We start from the raw sequence: 17,064 nt of genomic DNA, 5'->3' as shown, positions 1-17,064 counted from the left end.
TAATAGTAATAAGATTTTATTTAAATGGTTTTTTGGGAATATGTATCATAGGAAAAATATTTTTAGTTTTTTCTATAATATAAATTTTCATCTAGGGGGATTCAAAAATTACAAAACAAGCTAGACAACAATTGGAGCAAAAAATATTAATATTGGTGCATTTTAATCCATTATTGAAATTTAATCCTGAACCTCCCCTATCATTATAATTTTTTAAAATGTATGCATAATTTTATATATAATTTATTCAAAGCCACTCCTACGGGCAAGATCATAAACAAGGAAGAAGAAAAAAACTCTTTGTCCCTTCCTCATGGCTCTTAAAGAAATTAAAAAGATATTTTAGTAGAAATACGTTTCTAGAGACTATTAGTGGTTTTTCAATAAATGTTGAAAAAACATTTTTAGTATAAATATAAGGACCATTAGTGCCTCATGTTTTTTCAAAATATTTTTCTAATTACATTTTTTTTTTTTAAATCATATAATTTTCTAGTAAGATTTTCTTGCCAAGATGGGTTAGAAAACCATATAAAATTTTTTTGAATAAGTATTTGACAGTCGATGATATAATACTTTGAGCATGAGGCAATTTTCATAGCAATTTTGTGTTTGACATTTTATGTGATTAAAAATTTATAGATAAGTATAATAATATATTAAATTAATTATTAATTTTTATTTATTTCCTTAGAAAAGGCAATAAGAGGTCCATTTAACTTTCCTAAGAAAAAATTAAAATATTTCCTGTAATTTTCTAGTAAGTCTCTAATAGTAATAAGATTTTATTTAAAGGATTTATAGTTTTTATTTGGGTGATTGTAAATTGATAGTGATATTTCATTTCATTTTGTTGTGTTTGATTATTGTATGAAGTTTATTTATATTGTTATGCAGTGTATGGAGTGTTTAGACTATTTTATGGAGTGTATAAACAATTTCATGAAGTGTTTATAGAATGTATAGATAATTTTATGGAGTGTTTATGGAGTGTTTATGCAGGTATTATATATATTGATTATGCCCAATTTTAAGTAGAGGTCATGCCGAATTTTATACAAGCATTATATATATAGATTATGCTCAATTGTAAGTAGAGGTTATGCCCAATCTTATACACATATTATATATATAGGTTATGCCCAATTTTATGTAGAGATCATGCCCAATTTTATGTAAAATGTATGTATAATTTTATATATATTTTATTCAATATATATTTTTTGAAAAGTTTTAAATGTATGTTGAGGCTCGAGCTTGGTTCGAACTCGTTGGGCTCAAGCTCGATAACAATTTTAAGCTCGAGATGAGACTCGGCTCGAACATAAGCAGGTTTGGGCTCGACTCGGCTCGATGCCACCCTTAGCAACAACAAGTGACTAGTAATTTTTTTTGGGTCATACCCACCTCTTTTGTAGGGCATCATCACTTATAAAAGTGTGATGAATTATAATGGTTTCGAACTTGCTCCATTGTCATCCCTACATTTATATGGTATGGGTGCGGTGCTAGATCTGTGGTTTCACATGACCACTCCCCTCCCACACGTAAAGTACGACCCCCCACCCACTATGGACCCATTGTCACTTCCATTCCGTTTAGCACAAAATTTTAAACTACAATCAGACCCACCATGAGAGTTTGCTCAACCACCCACACTTATCATTGACCTTGACCTCCACCAATCTTGTGAATTGTGAGCTTGGTTTCCCCATGGATGCGACAATTTGCTAAACATCCTTGTTGAGACATTTTTTTTTTATTTTTTTCGTTTTTGTGTGTTCTAATGAATGAAAACTATAGAAAAATGTAATCAATTCAATCACTTTGATTGATGAAATATTAATTAAATGTTTTAATAATTAAAGGTCTGATATTATCTTTATACAAAATGAGATTATTGAATAAATATTTTTCATGTTCCTTTTTTTCATCCTTGGATGTAACTAAAGCATAAGTTGGTAAAATTTGATGCATTTTTATTTCTCGTATTTGCGTTATTATTATTTTAACAATTATTCTTTTTCGAACAAAACTGTATTTTCGTGTTTTTATCGTTTCTTAAAATTCGAGAGCAAAATTTAAAATGAAAATTTGTTATTTTAAAAAATAAAAATAAGATTAAACTTTATTTTAGATTAAGAATATGGTTAAAAATAAATATGCATTAAGTATATGACATATTTGAAAACTAAATAAATTAATTTTCTATTCAAATTCGAAAAGTCATTTCAATATAACGAGAATGAGACAATGCATGACATATCAAACCCCTTTTCCGCCATGATCGTGAACCGTTACAGGCTCAGAGGGAATATCATGGGCTGTAGCTGAAGCATCGTCTCCATCGACCTTACAAAGCAACTTCTCCAGGCACGTCTTCATTAGAAGAAGCTTTGTCTTCCTGTTGTCTTTCCCTGTTTGTCATTTCTTAACAGTAAAGCAAACTACAAAATACAATCGTTTTTACATTCTAATTCAAAAAATAGGGATCAGCCATGAAACACCCTTTTGAGGTCTGAAATCATCCTTTTCACATAAAGGGCCTCTTCTTAGATTTGTTTCAGTGCCCGGAGAAACTTTCACAGGAAATGCATATATAGTGTGTGTGCTTTGAAATGGTTCAACAAGGAAGCTGACAAGGAGAAAACCAAAGACCATACACCGAGGGCCCCTTGTCTCAATTATTTACAGAATTGCCAGTCTCTTAATCTTGGTTATCTCATGAAAATTGAATTCACAATGTGGGCAGGTTCACCCAACTCGTATGCCTTGGTAGTGAGCACAGAGAACATTACTTTGAACTGGTACTTCGGCATTGACCGATCCAAGCTAGTCTCCAACTGCCTCTTCTGGATGGGAGGGGCTGCCGTCCTGCTCTCGAACCGCCGCCGGTCCAAGTACCAGCTCGTCCACACTGTCCGAACCCACAAAGGCTACGATGACCAGGCGGCTGTGTCTACCAAGAGGAAGATGACACAAGAAGAATTGGTGTGTCCCTCTCCAAGGACCTCATTGTTGTTGCAGGAGAAGCTCTCAAGACCAACATCACCACGCTAGGGCCACTGGTTCTCCCCATGTCCGAGCAACTCCTCTTTCTCGCGACACTAGTCGCACGAAAGCTGTTCAAGATGAAGATTAAGCCCTACATCCCAGACTTCAAGCTGGCCTTTGAGCATTTCTGCATCCATGCCGGAGGTAGAGCTGTCCTGGACGAGCTAGAGAAGAACCTGGGTCTCACTGACTAGCACATGAAGCCTTCTAGGATGACTCTGTACAGGTTTGGCAACACATCCAGTAGCTCACTGTGGTATGAACTGGCTTACACAGAGGCCAAGGGGTGGATGAGGAAGGGGGACCGGGCATGGCAGGATTGCATTCGGGTCAGGATTCAAGTGCAATAGTGCGGTTTGAAGAGCTCTGAGGACTGTAAATCCGAAGAAGGAGAAGAACCCATGGATGGACGAGATTGATGGGTTCCCTATTCATGTGCCCAAGGTGGTACAGGTTACAACTTGAACAACAATTAGGTCCCCTTAATTGCCTTTTATCAATTCATGATTAAAGGTCTCCTTGTAATCTGTTAATTGTTCATCGATCTGTTATCTGAGAAGCCTTTAATTTCCCATCGATTTGATTGTGTAGAGATCATTACATGATCAGAAGGGGCATTTCTCTTCCATTTGTTGGCTTTGTTTTCAATGTTTCAAGGAAATAAGTAAGAGGAAATTGAGCAATGGATAAAAAAACCCATTTGTTGGCTTAATTCTCAGCTTCTGCTTCAATATGAAGCTACTGAGAAAAAGGGTCAAATGGGTTGTTTCAGTGATTAAACTGTCTTTTAGTTGGCTTGCCATTGAAGTGAAAGTCCATCATCGTAATGCTTCTAAATCAAGCAACCGTTTGTTTATAGTTTAGTTTGTTCATCTGTATATAACTTTCAAACAAGTAAGTCGTGGACTAGCAAGTTTCAGGCAACATTAAAAAAAAGAAAAAAAAACTCACTAAACATGCTTAGAATTTAATATAACAAGGAGATTGACTGTAGATATCTGTTAATCTGTGTTGCGTGTGAACTGGTAAATTTTCCGAAAATCTGATGCTTTCCGATTGGTCCTTGTCATTTAAAACTCCATTAAATAAGCAGACACCTATAGAATCACGACAAGAGAGAGAGAGTGAGAGAGAGAGAGAGCGAGAAACATGTTGACTCCCCAATAGAATCATGAATGATACCCATTTACGTTCCGATCTCGTTTACAACACTTTTGTGATAAGCGAGAAAATATGATACAAAGGGGAAGCATGAGCAAATTAAGCTGGCGATAGCCTGGTTAGAAACTGGATGAGGCTGTCTTTTTGGGAAGGAATTAACAAGGAGCGTCTGACTTGCACATGAAGAGGACTGGTTTTCTTTCTGCTTTCAATTCTGTTGATGGGGTCAACTGAACTTGACGCGCGCTTTCCTGCACATGTGCATTCATCTTCATGGCAAAGAGGGGACAAAGCTGGTTGTTGCCGTTTATGGCCTCTTCGCGTGCATTTTCCTCTCTGGATTTGGAGCTGTCGTTCCTGTGTGACTGGTTTTTACGGCGAGCAGATTCGTTTATCTGTTTTTACGGCGGGTATTCTCGTTTTTGTTGGAAATCTTTGATGCCCAAATTGTAATACAAATGCAAATGTAAAGTCCCTACGTCAAACGTGAAAACACGCTGAGATTCAAAGGTCAAATCTGATCTGATACCATATAAGACAGCTAATTAATGCGACCAAAGGTTAACCATTTAAGGTGCAGAAAACCATCATGACACAAATCACCAACATATTCTAACACAAATTCAATTTGATTGCACTAATAAGCATGAAGTGTTTAAATACTCAATAAAATTTCACAAAAACTTAGGAAAAAATTAGAATTTTAATCCAATTAGAGAGTACAAGAGTTAAAACTAAATAGTTCATACTTAAGTGGGCTTCTATTTGAAGAAAGGGGATGATTGCTAGAAATGTACAAGAGTGGGGCCCATAAAAGAAATCCACGATGAGAATCTAAAACACCCAAGGCCCATAACAACGTCTCTGAAAATTTTACCTCACATTACGTGTATCAGAAGGGCTAGTTCAACTCATAATATCTTCAGACGGACAACTCGGCCTTCTGTGAGTGCTTTAACTAAGCTCAGGCCCATCTTGAGTTTGTGGCCTGCCCGACGGGGAAGAGGACATCTGTGAGATCTGGTCCGAAGAGAGAGGAGAGAACTCGGTCTTGGAATCAAAGCAAGAGTCTGTCTTTCATCTTCCTGTCTGCGACTCTTTTGGGTCTTCCAAAACACCTCTCCGTTTCGACAAAACTGCTCATTCCGTCCATTTCCATTTCTTTATCCTTCCGAAGGAAAATCGCTTGTATCGATTTTCTTTGCCATCAAGAAAACAGCAAAATAAAGCTGTCTCTGCTGTTGCTTGTTTCACGGTGTCACACCACATTACATTCCTTCCGTAGATCTCATGACTTTCAGTGCCCAATGCTTTCCCAAATCTCTGGTTTCTCGTCTGAATCTTGTTTATACAAGCGCTTCTATCTGACCTTCGCTGATACGCATGTATCGAGTGACAATGAGGCTGTTCTTGTCTTTGTTTTTCGCGGTATTAATCCTGGCTAGATATTTACCGAGTGGGTTATCCTTGACAGAAAATCTCCGTCAAGCGTGAGTAGCATGTCTTGTTGATGATGATCAAACTACGCTTTCTTGTTCTCTTGCATAACTGTCTTTGTATTTTTTGTTTTTTAACGTTTATGTTATTTGGATTCAGCTGGCAGATTATTTATTTCGCGATAAAGCTAGTAGTTTAATCTTCTTGAGCAGACAACAAAGTGGATGAACTTCCTTGGCATCTGCCCAACTTGAACAGAATTTTGATCTTAGTGGTTCATGCACCGTGGATAGCTACTAGTCATACGTTTTTAACTTTTCAGATGATGGGCAAATATTACTTAAAACAGCCATAACTGTTGCCCTGTCTCTCTCTGTAAATGGTTGATTAAGTAATTGTTTTGATATGGGTGTTCTCATTCAAGTTGGCCCAAAATTGTGCTGTGAATTAGGTTGTATTTGCTCGAAATGTGTCTTAAAGAGTTCATTCAGCTCGCTAATTATTCCCTTTCTGCTTGTAAGACTACATCTATGTTGATGCTATGTGAATAAGACGGCACAGTATTAGGTAGTGCTAATTTTTTCACCAAAGAATGAAACAAGATTCTGAGCGTCAATCATGAAAGTCAAATACCTTCCTTGAAGAGTCAAATTGAGATTTTGTTCTGGGTTATGACACACTTATATTTGCTCTCTGGGCACTTTAGCTGGTGTCGATTTCAAAATTTTTAATGGTTTCACCATGACAAGCCCTGTGTATGTGGTTCTTTTCCAGTTTTCTTGCTCTGCAATTTAGTAGCCTGTCATTTTTTTTGGAGAATTTGCTTTACAACCTCTTGTATGTATTTTCAGGTTTCCTATTGTGGAGCCAGATCCTGGTCATACCAAACTTCAGCTATCACCAAAGGGATTGGAGGCAATCAAAAGAATAACTACCCCAATAGCAGCTGTTGCAGTAAGCATCTATTCTGTTTATCATTTTCTTGAAGTTGAATTTGCTGCTTTCATTTTACAAACAACTGTTAAGTTTTTCACTCATTATGTTCCATCACTAAATATTATGGTTACATAATACATGTAGTTGTTGCATTAATGTCTTGGAAGTGAATGCAACAAATCTGACTTGCATGCGCCAAATTATAGTTCTGCAAAAGCAAAACGTCATTATCACCTCTTAATTGCTTGTTCACTGTTTTTTTCAGGTCATTGGCCCTTACCGTTCCGGAAAATCATTTCTCCTTAACCAGCTTTTATCTCTTTCATGTTACGAGGGTTCGTTCACCTGTTAATTTTTAATGCAAAGTTGCTTATGTAGGTTGGCAGTGTTGCTAAAGCTAACATTCTTTTTAGAAACCTTCTTAAAGATCCATTTTGTTCCTTTCCTGCAGGATTTGGTGTTGGCCATATGCGTGATACCAAAACAAAAGGCTAGTAGGCATACATGATGTTCTCATTGATGCTTGTTGACCTCCACAATGATTGACATATTTACTCGTGGATATCCTCACCAAAATACTCTTTTTCTTCAGGTATATGGATCTGGGGAACCCCATTGGAAATGGTTATAGATGGAGTAAAAACATCTGTGCTTTATCTTGATACTGAAGGGTTCGAGAGTATTGGAAAATCAAATGTCTATGATGACAGGTAATCTTTCCAGGAGGACCATCTTGTTTATTTGTATAAAACACTGACCTAGTTGGATTTCTGTTGACATGTGATCTGTCTTCAACATGGAGGTCTGATACATATTCCACTTATTTGGCTTCCACAGGATCTTTGCTCTTGCGGCTGTCATGAGCTCTGTCCTTATCTATAACTTACCCGAAACAGTATATTCCTTAGACCTGCTAATCTGAAGAATCCTATAGGAATCTAAATACTTCAACCACAACTTATATATTACTGTTTATGCTTTTTCACTCTTGAATGATTTTTCAAAAAAATATATATACTCGTATATTTTTTAAAATAGTCTCAATGTTGACATTTTTTTTTGTTCTGTCAATTTTTAGATTCGTGAAGCTGACATATCTCGACTTTCCTTTGCTGTTGAACTTGCAGAAGAATTTTATGGAAGGTTCAGCTTTTCTAATTTTCTGCTTGCACTCCCTTTCTCTTCTGTTCGGTTCTGGATATTGTGCTGCTTGACTAACTTTTTTTTTTCTCTCTTTTGTTTCCTTCTTAAATATGTGGAAAACAGAGTGAAGGTAAATATTCAAACACTAGTGTAACCAAGCTTTTAGTTCTTGTTAATGAAGAAACTGATAAGTTATCTAATATTCATTTGTTTTTAGGGGCAAGACGTTGCTTTTGAACCTGCTAAGCTCTTGTGGCTTATCCAACGTGATTTTTTGCGTAAGCTCAGATCTGACCTCTTAAAATAGATTTCTTTAGAATCTTTTTTCTTTTCATTGTTTTAGAGGAAGATGGTTCTCATGTTCAATTTAAATAAGCACATTATATGCATTTTTCCTGACTTTCATCAATTAATCCAGTCAAAGTCTGACTGCTATACTCTGATAATTCCTCAAGTCTTATTTCATTTCCCTTTATTTTGCAACTTTCTCATTCATTTGAATTATTGGTTTTCATGTGCAGAAGGAAAAACTGTGCAAGAGATGGTAGATGAAGCTCTTCGTCGGGTCCCTAATGTGGATGGTCAGCTATAGACCTCTGTCACCTGTCTTTACTTATATGCTTATTGTGTTCTTAACTAAACGTATTACATCATGTTGATTCTGGATGCCAATTTTGACTGCAGGTGAGAAAAGTATTGCTCAGGTATGACATTTCCTCATAGATTTCTTCTTTAAATGGAGCCTTTTCATGAAGGTCTGAGATGTCCTTTGCTTTTAATTATTGAATCAGGTAAACCAGATTCGAGAATCTCTTGCTATTATGGGGGATAACAGCACAGCTTTTAGCTTGCCCCAGGTACTGAGTTTATTTTAGGTTTGTTATTATTTTTTTGGCATTAATTGTTCAGTTCTATGGTAGTTAGAAAAAATGGACACTGCTCAAAATACACGAATTAATAATCTAAGTGAGAAAAAAAATGGACACTGCTCAAAATACATGAATTAATAATACACTACCCTTGTTACCCATAACATGTTATGTTATTTACTGAGCATTCTATATGTTTTTTTTAGTGTTGATTACACAATTACACACTACACCTATCCATTGGTGAGACTGAAACCCAAGATCTTACACTAGCTACCCCCAATGTGGCCACTGTGCAGGAGTCCAATCCGCACTAGTTTTGAATACATTCCTTGCTCTTAGTGACTGCTAGAAGTTCTTCTGCCCTGTTTCTTGGACCTTTTTTTTTTCTTTCGTATTTTCTGTAAAATTTTGTGATTTCTCTTTGAGAGGATGTATCGCATTCTTTGTTAAAAATGTGGAAAATGTTCAACAAATTCTTATAGAAACTCTTAATATGAAGCCTCATAACACATGTTCAAAATATTTAAATCAGTTTCTAGTTGGCCCTCAAAAATCACACATTAATTGCTCTAGTTTGTTATACAATCTATTGTAGAGCTTTAGGAACAGTTAATAGCTCCTTGTAAAATCCTAAAAGATGTGGCCCCTTCAAGTGCCATTTCTGCTAAAAAATCTAACCGCTACCTTCTCAACTCTAGGAAAATTCCTGGTTTTCAAGTTCCAAAAGAAAAACTTAAATATTCAGGTGTTTTTTTGTAACTAGCAGTAGCTTGCAGAAGAGAAAAATCCACTAAGAAACTATTCTTTGCAAAAAGAAAGAGAAATAATAGTGCTCCAGCAACCACAGAGAAAAACTTGTATTAATTTTCCAAACTTATGAAAGTTAGAAGATATCTTCCCATTTATACTCTTAAAATTACCATGTCCTTGCCAATAGAGATTATATCACTCGCTTTGGTAGAATTTTCCTAATTACAATTGAATTGAGACTGATTAAATTGAAACCACTTGCTGGAAAAGAATTCCAACAATGAACTTGAATAGAAACTACCAAGAATGAGAACTTTATGACTTTCCTCAATTGACTACTAATGAAGGAAACTAACTAAAAACTCTCCTAACTGGGACTTAGTAACAAACTAGGAAACTAATTAAAGTACAAATATGCCTACTTTCTCTATATAAAAAGTACCAAAATAGAGTATTTTCCTAAAATAACATTTCCCCAGAAATAGAAACATCTGTATTTGAGTTTTCTTTTTTCTTTTTCTTCTGCTGGAATTTGTTGAAGGAGAAAATGAAACGAAGAGAAGAGAAACAAAAGAAAAAGGAGAAAATAACCTGCCCTTACACTGATTAGTCAACAATTGGAGCATAGTACCAACTTGCGATGTTCAATACTAGGGTTTTGCCCTTTTGGTGCTGGAAGCAGGAGGTAGAGAATGGAGAGGAAGGGGACATACCTGGTTCACCATCGGCAACATCCTAGCATAAATAATGTATTTTATTCTCTTTCCTTGAAACAAGGGTGTCCTTTCTTTTTTCATGTAAAGCTAGATGGAAATGAGAGGAACAACAGCATGGTTTATTTTCTCAAGCAAATTGTTGAAAAAAAGGCTGAAAAACTAACATAATCTGAATACGACAGGGACTGATGTGTTGAATTTCTAGTATTCACTTTCCTTGAAACAAGAGCCAAATTGGCTTGGCTGAAAAACAAGAGCCATCAAGCTGAGTTAGATCATACTCGAGCTTGGCTGAAGCTCAGATAAAAATCTAGCCAAGCTGAGCTCAAGCTGCTTGCCAGCCGGCTTGGCAAGGCTCAGTGCCACCCTTAACTGATACAAACTTCAGTCATTACGGTTTTTTAATTGTGGATGAAACTAGGGCAAGTGACGATTATAAAGGCATTTTGCGATATTTCTAAATGCTGCTGTAATCGTTATAAACAAATGTCCCCCTAAACCATAATGAAGTGGAAACTAGTGCGTAATGTATTATGCTCTCATTCCCAATTTGCCCCTTCGACTTTAATAAGCTCCTTCCCTGAAGCTTCTGAATTTTGATGAAGGCCTGTAGATTGTCATCCTAAGGACATGTTATGGTAAAAAAAATTGGGGAACAGATTCAAGAAAAAGGAACATTATGTATCATTACTTTGACCTTGCGATCCCTGATATCGAACAAGGGATAGCAGAATTTCTAAGTGAACTTAAAGAATTTAGTATGCAGAAACTCCCCAGTTCTGTTTTTTGCTTATCTTACCCTGAGGATAGTGGAGTTTATTCTCATTATGGTTACCAAATATGAAAATGGAATTTTACACAAAAATATCTAACAACATATTTTATAAATTATTGCAGCCCCATCTTCAGCGGACAAAGCTTTGTGACATGGAGGACAATGAGCTTGACCCTGTTTATGTGAAAAAGAGAGATCAATTGAAACAACTTGTTGCATCAATAGTTCGTCCAAAAATTGTGCAGGGTAAACCTCTAAATGGCAAGGAATTTGTATCTTTCTTGGAACAGGTTCTACTCTCTAATTCTTCTCTTTTGTCTATTTAATTTTTGGCAGTTCTTGATTCAGTTTATGTATCTGTTTGTACTGTTCTTAAAATATATTTGCTATGATTCCCCAAAGAATGATTTTGTTCATACAGTTTCGAGTTTTAACTTTCATTTCCACCAAACTTTTGCTTTGTGTCAAACATGATAATAAGATGTAATATTTAATAGTTTTTATGAATCAACTTGTTTCAAAGTGCATGATAGAAATCAGATCTAATTTTTTAATAATGTCAAAATTCTGAAAGAAGACCAGAAGATGATTGCAAAGGGGACTAACATTTCAAGGTTAGAGAGTCTGCCTTGACAGAGCTACAAAAAGCCATCAGGAAGATTGCCAATGATGCTATTACTCTTCAGCGTCTTAGTTTTGAAAATTATGATAATATCTTTACTATATTTCAACACATTTTGATCTAATAAGTGAGAAGCTTCATTTATAAGTAAAAATTTGCTGCAAGATTGGTGGCATTGCACATTTTATTAAAATTTGTCCTATCTTGGAAATCGTCCCTATGTATACCTTGTTCAAAGAAAATGGACAATTTTTTCGTGGTTTTCTTTATGTTCTTCTGTTCTAGTGTGGACACTAGGAACTAGATCAATATGTTTACAACATTTAAATGACATTCTACATCCATTAGCAACTTTATATGCAGTATGTAAATTCATGTAGCTGCTCTTATTATTCAAATGTAGTCAGCAAAACAATCAGAAACATCTTTGGCAACTCAAATAAATTTCTCTTAAAACTCCACCAGTGTCCTTCATGGAGAATGTGGATGCCTTTTCCTATATTAACTTCATATTGTTGGTTCTTTGGGGTTATTGTGATTGGCTCATAATCAAAATAGAAGGATTCACTAAAGTGTACACTTAAATCTGTAATTAGGTTTAATGGTTTCAATGATAATGAGATTAACTTTACAGTCAATGCAAAATGCCTTTTATCAATTTACCTCTATTTGGTTGGATAATCAATGTCCATGATTGCTATTTCAAACACAATTTGTTCTGACAGCTTAGGCTTTAAAGTTTAAGATGTCAACGAGGATTTTTTGGATGAGATTCCATGTGAAATTTTTTTTGCCACAAAATATTTAGAAAGTTGACAGTTTAATTTTTTCAATGGTGATATTTTATATTAAATAATAATCTTATTCTCATCCATGATCTTTTAGTTATTTTAGCATTGATTTTCTTTTCTTATTGTTATTTCAGATACTTGAAGCTTTAAACAAGGGAGAGATTCCATCCACAGGTTCCCTTGTTGAGCTTTTCAACAAGGGGATTCTTGAACGTTGCTTGAAGTTGTACAATGAAAGAATGGCACGCCTGGGTTTACCCATGTCAGAACCCATGCTTGAGTCAGCCCATGATGAGTCACGGAAAGAAGCCATAAAAACTTTTGACGAACAACGCTTTGGCCGTCTTCATCCAAAACAATCTGTTATTAAATTGGACGATGAAATAGTAAAGGTACACCTCAAAATCAAGAGTACAACAGCATTTTTTTTTGTTTACCCCCTTCTTAGCTGTCAAATAGAGTTTCTGTTGCCTAGATAACTGTTGGAAATTTTGGTGTAGGTCTACAGGAATTTCATTCTAGCAAATGAATACCAATCATCAAAGCTATGTGAGGCACTATACACAAGGTGTGAGGATAAAATGGATCAGCTCCAGGTCTTGAGGCTTCCTTCTATGGCAAAATTCAATGCAGGTTTTTTGCAATGCAACCAGAGTTTTGAGCTTGAATGTGTGGGTCCTTCAAAGAAAAGCTATGAACTGCGGATGGAAAAGGTAATCATCGATTTGTTAAGAATTTTTCTGTGAGTGAGAGATCACTTCTTTGATGTTCCCTGTCTGTCACATATTCTCCTTGCCATGTGAGTTGTTTGTGTTTACGTGCTTTGCTTTTGACTGTGGATTTTGTGCCAGATGTTAGGAAGATCTCGGTCCTTGTTCATTAAAGAGTATAATCACAGACTCTTCAATTGGTTGGTTGCCTTCTCACTTGTCATGGTGGTTGTTGGTCGGTTTGTAGTTAAGTTTATTCTGCTCGAAGTTGCCGCATGGATACTATTCATCTTCCTAGAGACTTATACAAGGATGTTTTGGTCTGCTGAGTCTTTATACTATAACCCTGCGTGGCATTTCATTGTGGGAACATGGGAGACTGTAGTTTACAGCCCACTCCTTGATTTGGACAGGTGAGGAGAATATTTCCTGTACTGCGGTTCAGAATGGCCCAGCTTAGTATCAGTGGTGTGTAATTATTTCATTATGTTTTTTTTCCTTGATGACAGATGGGCAGTACCTCTTGGTGCCATCCTACTTGTCTTGCTTTTATATTGCCGCTGTTATAGGAAGAGGAAACATGGGCCTCATGGACCTCGTTCGCTGTTGCCTTTGTACAATCACAGAAATGGGGCTCATCATCGGAGATCAGATTAGGTTACTCATTTCCTTGTGTTAGCTAAATTATTATCTTCACTCAACAGAAACATCACTGTTGGCCAATCATCAAACAAGGTGGGCATTGTTTTTTTATCTCCTCTGATGAATTATACATTTTTTTTTTTCTGAATCCACAACAACTGTTGAGGAGCTGGAAGGTCCAGGTTTCGGGTTCTGCTGTTTCTGGGCTCAATTTCAAGCCCTTATTTGTGGTCTTGTATGCCATTTCGCTGTGGTGCTTTTGCTTCATTTTTTTTTTCTTAAATGATGATAGCAGGAAATGTTAAAAAAAGAAATTCCTGTATTAACTTAGTGATCCAACATATGTACTATGACATTGTATTTCAGTTTAAAGCAATTTTGTATTTTAGGTTTCAATTACATAGTTGTTCTCAAACAACATTAACTGCATTCCAGAATTCAAAGTATAGCATTAATAGTTGCCTCTCGATATCTTTTTGTTCTTGTGCTTGAGCTTCATGTTTAATATTTCACTGTTTCTTCCGAGTCTAGAAGAGAAATTTTTGTCTTCATTTCTCTTATTGTTTTTGCTTATGTTGGCATTAGCCAGTGCGTAGGTGTGGTCCAGAATTCTAGTATTGAGCCCTCTTTTCACAAGCAGCTGCTGATGGTGATCACTCGAAAGAGAGGCATGGGGACTCCTGTAGATGACCAAGGTGCTTCTTGCCGTAAAAAACAAGCAGAGAAATGGCGTATTTCAACATATCGTTTCCACTACTTTCTTTACCCTATTCGTAGTTTTTACTGTAAGGGCAAACTAATCTCCCTCCGAGTTGTTCGAGCCTCTGCTCGTGTAAACATGTTGCAGAGTATGAAATGACCATTTGTAAACTCTGGTGTTGATAGAAACTGAAACAAAAAGAAAATTAGTGATTCTGTCGTTCCTAGGTTAATCCATGTCTCACTCTCTCTTTTCCTTTCATCTTTTATCCAACAATCAAAATGAACTGCAGCTTGGCAATCCCATTAAAAGTAATTGAATTTCGCATTACTTTTTAAAATTACAAATTCACTTTTTTTTTAAAAAAATCTTACCCGCAGAGGTACGAAACATATTCAATGATTGTATTAGGAAACAAGAGAGCATATTGGTAATATATCCTTTAAAATTTTTCCTCCATTTTTTCAACGAAAGAACGGGTAGATTTGAGGAAAATCGCGTGCCCCTTAGAATAATATTTTCTATACAGCAGCCACTTGTATTCTTGTTTGAATTGGCTTTCTGTTATTGAATTGAATCCCTCTTCTCATAAAAAAACCAACCGACGAGAGCGACTGAAACGAGGAGATTCAACGAGCTTCTCGTGGGGAGGAAAGCATTTTCTTATAAAAACCCTCTATAGTTTTTTTATGATGTGACTCGAAGCTCGACGGTGCTTTGTCTGCAACTCTTTCCTGGTAAATTTGATCATCGACGATGGGATCTTTGCCTCCCAAATCTGTTTTAATGATCTGCGGCGATTACATGGAGGATTACGAGACGATCGTCCCCTTCCAGGCGCTCCAAGCTTTCGGCCTCCGGGTGGACTGCGTCTCCCCCGGCAAAAACTCCGGCGACAAGTGCCTCACCGCCGTTCATGACTACATGGGTCGCGAGGTAAGGCCAAATACTACTATTGAAAATACTCGCGAGGTAGTATTTTGGTTATTTTACTACTTCAATGGTTAATTTTTTTTCTACGTAATCTTGTGGAAGTCGTGCCCAGTTTCCCGCCTTTTTCTCTCAATTTTCTCTTCCTTCACCAAATCTGGATTTTTATTGGATTATGGTTGATCCTTCTTCTTCTTTCTGACTCCGTTAATTCCTTTGCAGTTATACACTGAACTGCCCGGCCATCTCTTCCCTCTCAATGCCAACTTCAACGAGGTAAAACCCGAGCTCTACGAAGCTCTTGTCATTCCTGGCGGCCGATTCACGGAGCTCTTCAGCCTCGACAACGAAGTCCTCAACATCGTCACCAGCTTCGCATTGGCAGGGAAGCCAGTTGTTACAACATGCCATAGCCAACTGCTGCTTGTTGCCGCTGGTCTCATCAAAGGAAGGAGATGCACAGCGTTTCCTAGCATGAAGAGTGTCGTCCAGTTTGCTGGGGGTGTTTGGGTAGACCCGGAGCCTGTTACTAAATGTGTAATGGATGGTAACTTCATTAGTGCGATTGGGTGGCCAGCCCACGCCGATCTTCTCAGCCTTCTTCTCGGTTCCATGAAAGCTAAGATCTCTGGAGGAGAGGACAAGTCGATTCTTTTCCTCTGCGGAGTATGTCTATTGTCTTCCCTTTCTCCACTTCCATTTTATGAATCGATAAATGAGAGAGAACATAAAAGAAGCTAGATGGTGCTCTGTTTGGATAGTAAGCCGGTGGCTCAGTAACTTGTATTTATTTGGCCAGGATTATGTGGAGGACTACGAGGTAAACGTACCCTTCAGAGCTCTTGGAGGCCTTGGGTGCCGGGTCGAAGCCGTCAGCCCCACGAAGAAGAAAGGAGAAACATGTGTAACAGCCATTCACGACTTCGAAGGAGCTCAAGTTTGCAGCGAAAAGTCTGGCCATTACTTCAAGGTGTCCTTGGAGTGGGACGACATTCATGTGGATGACTTCGACTGCGTTGTAATTCCCGGGGGAAGATCTCCGGAGTTTCTGGTAACCCATGACAAGGTGATCAAGCTGGTGGAAGAATTTGCAGAAACAGGTAAGGTGGTTTCTGCCATTGGACAGGGACAGTGGGTGCTAGCTGCAGCTGGTCTTTTGAAGGTACGACTTTCAAGATTTTTTTGAGCAATCTGGATTACTGTGTAGGTGAATTTGTGTAAAAGGCCGGGTTCTTTGTGCATTGCAGGGAAAGAGATGTGCAAGCGCCTACGGAGTGAAATCAATTGTTAAGGCAACCGGGGGAGAGATCGTGGACTGTGCTGAAGGGTCTTTGGCTCATGGAAAGCTCTTGACTGCAACTGGATGGCCTAATCTCCCCTGTTTCATCTCTGATTTAGTTAATCTTTTGGGCATAAATGTTACCTTTTGAATTGGACAGTAAAATGCTTGAACAAGTTGTCATTAGTGGGGAGAGGGCTTTCCATGTTTCTCAGTCTTACTCTGTCCAGTGTGTATTCCAGTAAAACTTGCATTGTATACACTCTACTGTCTTATAATAGAATGATGTTACAAGAGTTCTACGTTTTTTGGATGTGAGGAAAAGAAACCTGGAGCAGTAACAAAGTATTTCAAGTTTTCAGGTAGTAAAGATTTCATAAACATTTATTTCCAATTACTTTCAACTTTCTTGTGAAATCTGATATTTGATGTCAACCATCCACTCCTGTAACACCAAACTGTGGCTTAAGTACATGTAATCTGCTGTTCAAATTGACATGCTGAAAATGCACAAACCATCCGGGAAGATAAATAAAAAAGGAAAAC

At 37.1% G+C, this 17,064-nt stretch overlaps 2 protein-coding genes and 1 pseudogene across 2 annotated transcripts; all 3 read left to right on the top strand.

The window, feature by feature from the left end:
* The first annotated feature begins 2,319 nt into the window (after positions 1 to 2,319).
* On the top strand, positions 2,320 to 3,519 carry LOC137934833 (3-ketoacyl-CoA synthase 11-like; annotated as a pseudogene).
* Positions 3,520 to 5,225: 1,706 nt separating this feature from the next.
* LOC137935077 (uncharacterized) lies at positions 5,226 to 14,523 on the top strand. Its single transcript, XM_068779722.1, has 17 exons — positions 5,226 to 5,705; positions 6,504 to 6,606; positions 6,854 to 6,923; positions 7,040 to 7,078; positions 7,181 to 7,298; positions 7,426 to 7,483; positions 7,667 to 7,861; positions 7,949 to 8,009; positions 8,253 to 8,312; positions 8,416 to 8,435; positions 8,523 to 8,588; positions 10,967 to 11,134; positions 12,392 to 12,649; positions 12,758 to 12,970; positions 13,109 to 13,380; positions 13,477 to 13,702; positions 14,195 to 14,523. The coding sequence occupies exons 1-16, from the start codon at positions 5,599 to 5,601 to the stop codon at positions 13,622 to 13,624; spliced, it is 1,956 nt and encodes a 651-aa protein (XP_068635823.1). The 5' UTR covers positions 5,226 to 5,598; the 3' UTR covers positions 13,625 to 13,702; positions 14,195 to 14,523.
* A 299-nt stretch (positions 14,524 to 14,822) lies between these two features.
* LOC137935046 (DJ-1 protein homolog E-like) lies at positions 14,823 to 16,801 on the top strand. Its single transcript, XM_068779683.1, has 4 exons — positions 14,823 to 15,245; positions 15,462 to 15,905; positions 16,039 to 16,401; positions 16,487 to 16,801. Exons 1-4 carry the CDS (start codon positions 15,066 to 15,068, stop codon positions 16,667 to 16,669), a joined length of 1,170 nt encoding a protein of 389 aa, XP_068635784.1. The 5' UTR covers positions 14,823 to 15,065; the 3' UTR covers positions 16,670 to 16,801.
* Positions 16,802 to 17,064: the final 263 nt, after the last annotated feature.

This window comes from Aristolochia californica, unplaced genomic scaffold (assembly GCF_029961685.1).
Source record: "Aristolochia californica isolate CCGP_79_NKW_82.1479 unplaced genomic scaffold, dmAriCali1.0.hap1 SCAF_6, whole genome shotgun sequence".
Lineage (NCBI taxonomy): Eukaryota > Viridiplantae > Streptophyta > Magnoliopsida > Piperales > Aristolochiaceae > Aristolochia > Aristolochia californica.
The sequence above is the reverse complement of the archived record's forward strand: the minus strand, read 5'-3'. Positions and strand labels throughout refer to the sequence as shown.

Bases quoted from the DNA above. Each gene is read 5' to 3' on its own strand.
- LOC137935077 (XM_068779722.1), top strand. From the start codon at position 5,599: ATGTATCGAGTGACAATGAGGCTGTTCTTGTCTTTGTTTTTCGCGGTA. The intron at 12,650-12,757 runs GTACACCTCAAA...ATTTTGGTGTAG, and splicing joins TGGACGATGAAATAGTAAAG to GTCTACAGGAATTTCATTCT. The intron at 13,381-13,476 runs GTGAGGAGAATA...CCTTGATGACAG, and splicing joins CCACTCCTTGATTTGGACAG to ATGGGCAGTACCTCTTGGTG.
- LOC137935046 (XM_068779683.1), top strand. From the start codon at position 15,066: ATGGGATCTTTGCCTCCCAAATCTGTTTTAATGATCTGCGGCGATTAC. The intron at 15,246-15,461 runs GTAAGGCCAAAT...ATTCCTTTGCAG, and splicing joins ATGACTACATGGGTCGCGAG to TTATACACTGAACTGCCCGG. The intron at 15,906-16,038 runs GTATGTCTATTG...TTATTTGGCCAG, and splicing joins CGATTCTTTTCCTCTGCGGA to GATTATGTGGAGGACTACGA.